Source organism: Sparus aurata, chromosome 21 (assembly GCF_900880675.1).
Source record: "Sparus aurata chromosome 21, fSpaAur1.1, whole genome shotgun sequence".
Classification (NCBI taxonomy): Eukaryota; Metazoa; Chordata; class Actinopteri; order Spariformes; family Sparidae; genus Sparus; species Sparus aurata.
The window spans coordinates 7,690,459-7,700,283 of NC_044207.1; the positions used below are offsets into that span (position 1 = coordinate 7,690,459).

The following is a 9,825-nucleotide window of genomic DNA, read 5'->3' on the forward strand; positions in this document are numbered from 1 at the left end:
CCATAACTGAATAAACAAGCTGGTCTCAGAGGAAAAGAAGGTCCCAGAACACTGATTGAATCTGCTTAATATATACAAGGGGAAACAGGATGAAATTGTGTTCTCCTTTGAGGTCAGTTTATTTAGTCCTACAATCAAAAACAGTTTGTGAATGTAGTTTTTAAAAAATCAGTCAATGAAGATCTTTCTCTTCTAATTTGAATTTCTTCCCCAAAACTACATGGAGCCCTATCAATCAGAAGATAATCACAAGTGATATTAGAGAACAATAAAGACCAAGAAGTACTACACCTACAAGAAAGATTACTTGTATTTACTTTTTTTAGTAATGTGATATTTTCACATTGTATTCAGAATTCAGTGTAGAATTCAAACATGTATTATCAGTCACCAAACAATGGTCCCGATTAAAGAGGAGGGTTAAGTCAAGCTGAATCATGTAGAAATAATACATTATATTTAACATTCTAATATTGTTTAAATATGTAAAGAAGAAGAAAACTTTTCAAATTGATATTTTGTTGAACTAGATCAATGTATTTTTTTTATAAATACATGGGGAAAATGGGGAGCAGAAAGAAAGAAAGAAAGAAAGAAACTCGTACTTTATTTCGAATCGCTTCCTGGTTTGGTCACATGGTCTTCCAAGATGGCCGCGCCCTGCAGCCACGGACTGTAGCTGCGGAGACAGTTCTCCAGGCAGGTTTTAATGACAGTTGAGGAGCTGCAGGTCGCAACTGACATCTCGAGACAGAGACAGAGGAGCGTGTGAGGAATCCTGACATCCCTTCAGCCCCGCCGACATGAGCAAGGACGGCCTAATCCTGTAAGTACATCTGTTGTTATCTTAAATCATACAGAATGACATTAACGCTAGGATTTTTGGCTGGTTGAGCGATGTTATGAAATTTGGCTCGTGTCATTCTTATGCAAACATTTCCTCACACAGCATAAATAGAGTATAGCATCTATAACCCCGCCTTCACAACTACATGTTTACATTTAGTAGCCAGTAACGCTACGTACTAACCTTGATAAGCACAGCTTCTTCTTTTGAGGCGAACTCTCATTTAGAAAACCAGCAATTTAATATTCTCTTCCTCACAGTCAGAGGCGCATTCCCTCTGCGGGATGAATTATGAGCTAGAACAAATCATTCGAATCTTCTGATAAATTCGGCAAGTCAAGTAAGTCATTAGAGGGCATTAAAATGTCAATCCTATTGTTTTAGTTTTGGTTGAATTAGCTCAACATCCACAGTACATAGTGATAAAACAGATGTGAATAACCTCTATTGTTTTAGTTCATATAATTGACTGATTGCTACTGGATGAAAGAAGAATACAAAGTGTATCACAGCTCTTCCTGAGTTATCCCAGTTGCTATTATTGCATTTTACATTGAGTGAAGAGTGTAATATGAGTTGTGCAATTGTAAAAGTGTGCCATATAATGATCTTCATAGCCAGAAGTATACTGAGCTAAAGTTGCAGTACATTGTTTGGAGGCTTCAGTGGTCTGCATCTGTCACTTTTACATTTATGTCAAAGTTTGAATTCCAGTGGGGTTGTGATGCGTCAGTGATGCGTTCAAAGCAGCCTTTCATTCAACCGTTTTCTACTGCTGGAAGACGATAAGAGAGCAGACAAGGGTTATCTCTCATAATCACTCTGCAGCTGGATGCCTCATACGATTGGTGTGGAAAGGGTGGGACATGCCCGTGTGTTAGATAACAGTGGCTCGTTACCATACTGTCGCCCTCAGGCTATGGTGATTGGGATGCTGCCACCTCAACCAGAGTTAAACAAAGCGCAATTGTGTTTGAATTTGAATGGCCAGTGCGGGTCGGATTGTTTGAGTGTCCTTGCTGCACACATGTTAGAGCCATAATCTGTACCAAATTGTATCCGATTGTTCTAAGATTAAGCTTGATAATGTAACATTGGTGTGAATCATAGAACTAATGGGAGTCAGTAGGAACGGTGACTGTGAGTTACATCCCTGTGTCTTTAAGTGAACATTTACGATACTGAACTTTCCGTGTGTTCAGTTTTTCCATCAGGGACTGATCAGGTTTTTGTGTTTCAATACAGCCCCAAGGACTTCCCCCAGCTCCTGAATGACACATTCCTGCGAGCAGCACGAGGAGAAGAAACTGAACATGTACCTGTGTGGTGTATGAGACAGGCTGGAAGATACCTACCAGGTACTGCGATCACGTCGGTGCTTCCTTTCCTGTCTTAACTTGAAGACAATTTTCTCTCCCTTAACAATATTCAAAGACTGTCTTTGCACTACTAAGTACCCTTGAACAGTGTGATTTAAGGCCAAACAACATTGAGATAATTAAGACAATTAATCTGAAATGAATGAATGCTTTGCTGAATCTAATTTTCAGAGTTCCGTGAGTCCAGAGCAGGGAGGGACTTCTTTGAGACATGTCGGTCACCAGAGGCCTGCTGTGAGCTCACTCTGCAGGTAAATCAGTGCTTTCAAGCTTGTTATTGAAGTTTTGATATCAGCGATCTAAAGACTGCTTTCAGAACAGTTTGCCTCGATACTCACTGTAAGAATGTTCGCTTTTTTTTTTTACATTGCAAATACCAATTGCAAATCACATTAGATTAATTTGAGAACTGAAATTTAAAACAACTGAAGACAGCGACAACCAATATATGTTTGCTTCAGTTTGATTCCGTCTGAAAGGGCACATTTCTGTTGCACCACAGTGAACTCGTTTTGATGCCATGTGCCAAAATGTATTTTTATCACTTGATATCAACTTGAAAAGAGAAGCACCAACATGCCCATAATCAGTGAACTTGTATCTTTAAACATTGCATTGCATTGATGTACTTTGAAGATACTTAGTGGTAGCAGTAGCAGTAGTAAATAATCAGTGTTGCAGTATATTGCATTGAGACGATGGTGTGATAATTTCCGACTAACCAAAACCGCGTAACCACAAGTCGTTGTTTTTTTTTGTTTTTTTAAATGTCTCCTTTCTGTTTGCAGCCTCTGAGACGCTTCCCCTTCGATGCAGCCATCATCTTCTCTGACATCCTGGTTATCCCACAGGTAGGTGTGTCGGTGTGTTCATCTGTTGGCTTGTTTTGTTGTTTCTGTTCTGTTTTCCCCCGGTGTTAATTAACTTCTGTTTCAGCATAAGTGATGGGATGCTTGACGCTAGAATCAGCCATATTCATGAGTTTCAAATGTGGTCCTACACCTGCCATGTTGGGGACCAACACAGGTGTTTCAATTTGAGTTGTGTTTCTGATTGGCATAGAACTAATTAATTAGTTTGAAACACCCGTGGGTCCCCAACATGGCAGGTGTAGGACTACATTTGAAACTCATGGATAAAACCCTGTATGTAATGTGAATGTTTTTAGGAATATATAGCTGGGTTTGCTAGTTTGGGTAATTTCAAAATAAAGTACTATATTTTCCCCCAAAAATAATGTAAATGCAATATATCTTTCCATCTGTATCAAGTTGCCGCTATCTGTCAAGTTTTCTGTGCATCTCGGTTCATTCTTTCATCCCTCCCTCCAGGCCTTGGGTATGGACGTCCAGATGGTGCAAGGTAAGGGTCCTACATTCCCGGAGCCCCTGAAGGAGCCAGAGGACCTGCAGCGTCTGCAGGCCAAAGTGGACGTGGAAAAAGAGCTGGGCTACGTCTTCAGAGCCATCACACTGACCAGACACAAGATAGAGGGCAAAGTGCCGCTCATCGGATTCACTGGCGCTCCGGTTAGAGATGCTGCAGACACGGTTAAAGATGTAGAAGGGAGCATGCACAGACGTGATGCACTAAATTGCACGGTGATTCCCTCCACAGTGGACGCTGATGTCCTACATGATAGAAGGCGGAGGCTCCAACACCCACTCTAAGGCGAAGCGTTGGCTGTACCGGCACCCTGAGGCCAGCCACATGCTGCTGAAGATGCTGACAGATGTGATAGTGGAGTATCTGCTGGGGCAGGTGGCAGCTGGAGCTCAGGTTAGACCGCCCGCTGGCAAATGTCTGGACACATGCTCATCACTTTCAATATCTTTAAGATGCATTAAACTGCTTTTTTGACACGTAATCAGTCAAATGGAAGAGTTTGCTGTTTTTTTATATGTGGGCAGCTGATAGTGGATATAATATATCAACAATAAGACCTCATTGATTGAGTGTAAGACATATTGTGTCAAGTATATCTTACTTCATCCCAGACATGAAAACTATTTGCTGATTAGAGCAGCTCATGCACACACTGCCGTTTGGAAGAAAAAAACCCTGCCTCTCAGTATCGGCACTAAATCTGGTCGAGGCAGCAATTTCAGCTCAGATTCAAGGTTGAGCACAGCCTAGATTGTTACACAAAGTCCAGACAATGTCATACCAGTAGAGCGTGCCTTTTATAACTGCAGTTTCAGTACATGGGGCTGCAGGGTGGCTTTAGAGATTTAGTCTCTCTACCTGCGTTGATCTCCACGCGAGGTGTCAAGCATCCTGTTTGCTGGTGTGTTTTTGACCTCTTACTTTCACCTACAGCAGGGTGGCAAAATATAAGTTAGCTTTCTGCTGCATTTTAACATGATTTGGAGCTTGTGATGACAACATAGTGATGAACAGAACTGGTGATGTAAACGCTGCATCCTTTGAATGTACAATAGGGAGTAACAAACACCAAAATAGAACTGGCTGACCCTCAGTAGGTTTTTCTGTTTTTGCTCTTTGTTCTCAGGTCTTTTTTAGTTTTTGTTCTGTCATGACACAGATAATGCTGTTACAGATATGTTGATCAAGTCTCCCTTTTCAAAACTCTCAACTGGCTTCATTTAGATGATTTTAAAGCTTCTATGATCAACATCTTTATATTAGCAATGGATCAAATCACAATGTGGAATACAAATGAAGAGCCCACAGAGAATTATGACCTGAATTGGTAGTTTTCCTCAGCTCTTTTCTGTCTCAGTGTCTTTCAAGTGATTGGTTCAGTCTCTCCACTTGTATCAGCACCAGTATTAAATGCAGCTTTCTTGCTGAAAAGAGCCCCAGAGAGAGACGGAGAGGGAGTCGGTATTGGACATGCATTTCCAGATGGATCTAAATGTTGGGCCAAAAACTAGTTATTGCAGGTTTTAAAAAAAACCTTAATCCTCGTGTGTGTTGTCCAGGCTCTGCAGGTGTTCGAGTCCCATGCTGGTATTCTGGGGCCGGTGGAGTTCAAAGAGTTTTCTCTGCCCTACTTGCGAGACATCGCTCGACGTGTCAAAGATAAACTCAAGGAGGCAGGACAGGATGTCCCCATGGTGAGAGACGGCTGCACAAATAAACACTTCCACATATTGAAATGTGCCAAATCCAAACCAAACACACACGAACACAGGTTTTTATGAGTTTCTCATATATCTGCATGTGTTCTTCTTGCCAATGTCAGTAGCTAATGATGTACACGTGCACATCACCTAAACTGCAAACAAGTCAACAGTGACTCTGTAACGACTCCACTCTACTTATTTATTTTCCTGCCGTATTTTTCTGTTTGTTCTCTTGTCATAATTACTTTCTATATTAGTTTTCGATTCTCTGTTCTATTCTTATCATGGCTCTGTTGCTTCAACAACACTGTTTCCCTGGAGGGATCATTAAGGATCCATTTGGTCTAATATACAGAGCTGCTCTGTATGATCACCAGAAGATGGCGTCATTTCACCGAAAATGGTTCCCGATCATCTGTTCAGATTTGCTTTGAAAATCTGCCTGTTACACTTTCTTTTTTTGCTTGTGTGTCTTCTAGATTGTGTTTGCAAAGGATGCTCACTACGGCTTAGAGGATCTGTCTCAGTCTTACTACGAGGTGGTCGGACTGGACTGGACCATTGACCCACGATCAGCACGGTAACACACACACACACACACACACACACACACACAGACTCCCATGCAGAGAGCTGTTTTGATTTTATATCCCAGTTACTTTGTAGAAGCCTGCTTTGGTCCTAGAAAGACAAAGAAGAAAACACAAATTGAAGTCACCTAAACATCTTAATATAACCTGCACCTTCTACTTCAAAGTGCTTCTACTTCAACCCTTTTTTTAAAATCTGCACTAAACTCTGAGTTAAACATGCCACATCAGCCCATCAGCTCTTTGTGAGATCTGTCTCGACCAGAGCTGGCTCCTCAGGTTGTAGATTCAGAGCGATGAGATATCTCTGGAATGTGAGCAGGAATAGAAACAATCAATACACGAATCTCCTTAGTCAGAAGCAGAAGCAACCTCAAAAATCCACTGTCATGGTCAGACTGCAGAAAAGGAGCTTTAAGCTAAATCAAATGCGACTACAGGAATGTATCCAGTAATGTGCAGCAGTGTAGCACGAATCATGAGGCCCGCTGCTGTGTGTCCTGAGGAGCAGGTTAACCATTAGTGACCTCTCCCTCGTCCCTGGTTTGTCACTCAGTGCACGAATTGAGTCAACAAACGTCTGTGTTTCCTGCTCAACTCATCAAATACTTAACCTGTTGGTTAAAGGATTACCCTGTGTGTCCTGTGTTGTGTGTCTGTGTGTGTTCAGGGAGCGCACAGGAGGGAAGGTCAGCCTGCAGGGAAACATGGATCCATGTGCTCTCTACTCTCCAAAGGTAACCTTCACTCTGAGGCTCTCACATGGACATGAAACGTAACCCCCCCCCCCCCCCCCTATTTTTAATCTTTTTTTGGTGTTCAATACTGTCTTTATTAACTTTTGTCCACTGTTGAGAGGACAAAACACCTTCAAGCGTCGACAAAAACCTTCCTACATATCCCCAGTAACAGTCTCTGTAACAGGAAGACCGTAACAAGCATAGTGTTAAACTAAAAGAGTCGTAATGACAGAGTGGAACAAATACATTAAACATATACTGTAAATATATATATATTTTTTTTTAAATTAAATGAATGGGTTATGGTTAGGAGTTTGAAAATGGAGATCATTATAATAATACTCTTACTGTAACACTAATAACAAAGGATATCAGTGGCACTGATGCTTGGCCATCATGCAAGTGTGTCCATACAAATGTTTCACCAGAGTCAGTTTCACTAAACTCTCTTAACAGACCATCTTGTAAAATAGCTCCATTCAGTCTGAACAACACCACCTGTTCATGAGGAGGTGCGTGTTTCAGGAAAGTCTCGCTAAACCTAAGTGGCCCATGACTAATCCAAAAGGGAGGTAATGTGACAGTCATACAGACGAGGCTACAGTATGTGATGTCATATTGTGAAGGACAAGAGAGGGTGAGACTGGACTGAGACCTGCAGAAACACAGGGAATCTTTTCTTAAGACTGAGTGAAAAGTCATGATGATGATAATAATATTTGTAAAGGGATTTAAATTTTGCTTTATATCTGTGTTTAATTTAATTGTTTGAATGTGTTTTTTACCTGTGAAGAGAGGCAATGTGACTTGTACGGGTCCACTCATGAGAAAATTCTCTATTATTATTATTTTTATATATATATGTATATATATATATATATATATATATATATATATATATATATATATATATATATATATATATATAGATAGATAGATAGATAGATAGATAGATAGATAGATAGATAGATAGATAGATAGATAGATAGATAGATATAGAATCACTGGCTTGTGCATGCCACTTATGAAGGAATTGTTTAAGTCAGTGGTTCTTGCATTAAGCCTTGTGTCTGATCATAGGAATAATTTGATATACGTCATATAATGTACAAAATATCCACAACGTTACCTCAGTACTAACTTGGGATTACATTTAACCTGATTTACTGTCCTAAGCAGCCATGGTGATCCTCTAGAAAAGAGTAGATCGTTCCTCCATGCGTTTACTTCATAACCTGCTGGTAGCATGTCGGCAAACATGCACAACTGATTTCCGTCATGTCAGTGGGTGACAGTGAGGGTGCCAGAGCACAATTTTGTATTTTTATAAAATTACAAAGAGAGAGAAAGGAAAATAACAGAAACTCAACGTCTTTTTTTTTTTCTTGAACCGCTATTTTCAGCACCCAGCGCTCACATGCTGTGAATCCTTTTTTTTTTTCATTCCGCTGCGTTTCCATTCATATATTTCTATTCCATGTGAAGCAATGTAATTCATTCTAACAAACTTTTGTTTACACACCATATGGTAATTTATAACTCTTCAGCAGAACTTCTTGTTCCTCCTCTGACCCAGTTTGAGCAAAATATATCTGACTCAGAAAGATACCACGGGCGTAGTCGAACCATGACGGATGCAAAAGTCGATCCTCAACTTTTACCCCCTCTCCTTCCCTCTCGTCCTCCTTCAGGAGCGCATTTCAGACATCGTGAAGAAGATGGTGGAGGGTTTTGGCACCAGGGGCTACATCGCCAACCTGGGTCATGGCCTTTACCCGGACATGGACCCGGAGAACGTGGGCGCCTTCGTCGAAGCCGTGCACCAACACTCTAAACAGATGAACAAGCGGTCGTAAAGAGGGATGTGTCTGTGTGAAGAGAGTGTGTAAGCCAAAAATGCTTATGACTGTGATTGAAAACATGTACAATAATGCATTATTTTATTAAAAACCGCAACGTCAAAAGGCAAAAAATGTCCAGCTTCACATTTGTTTCCAGCAGGCCATTCCAACAGATTTCCCATAAGGGAAAAAAAAAAAAAAAACAACACTGATGCCATATTCAAATATTGCATTGCATGTACATTTACATGAATTCATGAATTCACCACATTCTCATCTAATGTAGGTCTATAATGCGTTGATCTGAGTGGATTAAGTGTTTCCATTGGAGAACAAATTGCATCATTTCTCAAGTACATGTACATTTCAAACGCATTTTCAGTTGTGTGGGATTTGTATTAATGTTTGATCTATTCAGAAATGCTCTAAACGGCTTTGACATCTAGATGAAAAAGATTTTTGTGTCATCCAATCAAACTCACCACAATGTTTTCCCTAGCTCACACAAATACAAATGGATGAATACAAACCGTTCTAACCTCTTAATGGCTTAAAACATCTTCAATCAGAAGTGAGCTTGTCATCAGCAAAAGGAGCGTGTTTGTCACAATGAAAAGCTGGCGATGATGCGAAAGAGTTTCAGCAAGAGACACACTGCTGCAAAAATCAATTTTTAAAGCAAAATGTCAGCACACAGCAGTTGATCATCCACCACCTTACATCTTAACAATGAGCAGAACCTCCCGCTGGATCTCAGCGTGAGGAGTTTTATTTTTACTCCCGCAGATGGAAAATCTTCTAAGATGTGCTCGTTGTTAAAGGAGCTGCCTTATGTTGTTTTTGTCTTTCTCCCTAAATCTGGAAAAAAGTGGCTTATGAAGTGAATCACATTGTAACCATGAATGTGTGTATCTGGGTATTTTTTCTGTCCTGTTAAATAAAGATTGATTTGATTTGTAGTGAGATTTATGTTTCTTTTTATTTGAAATGATTAGATTGTTTTTCTACTGCCATTCAGCCAGCAGGCTTTGAGCCGGATGGTAATGCTTTGTTATGGCCTTAAGCTCAGATGGACATTTTAATGGACCAGGTTCTACAAAGGCCATGAGTAATCATTACTGACCCTTTCTTTTATTCTGAACATTCAGTTTTTTCAGCCGCACAAAGCCGTGTGGGCTGTAGGGATGGTAATGTCAAACAGTTGGTCCACCACTTTGGTCCAGACTGAAAAAGCGCAACAACTTTTTAATGGATTAGTGTGGAATGTGGTACAGACATTCATGTTCGCGTCAGGATGAGTTGTAATAACCTTGGTGATCCTTTAAAAAGAGCGCCAGAA

At 40.4% G+C, this 9,825-nt stretch overlaps 1 protein-coding gene across 1 annotated transcript; it reads left to right on the top strand.

Moving 5' to 3' along the window:
* Window positions 1–629: 629 nt before the first annotated feature.
* Window positions 630–9,445, top strand: urod (uroporphyrinogen decarboxylase). Its single transcript, XM_030404050.1, has 10 exons — window positions 630–826; window positions 2,093–2,205; window positions 2,398–2,477; window positions 3,015–3,077; window positions 3,558–3,755; window positions 3,844–4,005; window positions 5,172–5,306; window positions 5,795–5,895; window positions 6,576–6,642; window positions 8,337–9,445. Exons 1-10 carry the CDS (start codon window positions 804–806, stop codon window positions 8,499–8,501), a joined length of 1,107 nt encoding a protein of 368 aa, XP_030259910.1. The 5' UTR covers window positions 630–803; the 3' UTR covers window positions 8,502–9,445.
* Window positions 9,446–9,825: the final 380 nt, after the last annotated feature.

Bases quoted from the DNA above. Each gene is read 5' to 3' on its own strand.
- urod (XM_030404050.1), top strand. From the start codon at position 804: ATGAGCAAGGACGGCCTAATCCT. The intron at 827-2,092 runs GTAAGTACATCT...GTTTCAATACAG, and splicing joins AGCAAGGACGGCCTAATCCT to CCCCAAGGACTTCCCCCAGC. The intron at 2,206-2,397 runs GTACTGCGATCA...TCTAATTTTCAG, and splicing joins GGCTGGAAGATACCTACCAG to AGTTCCGTGAGTCCAGAGCA.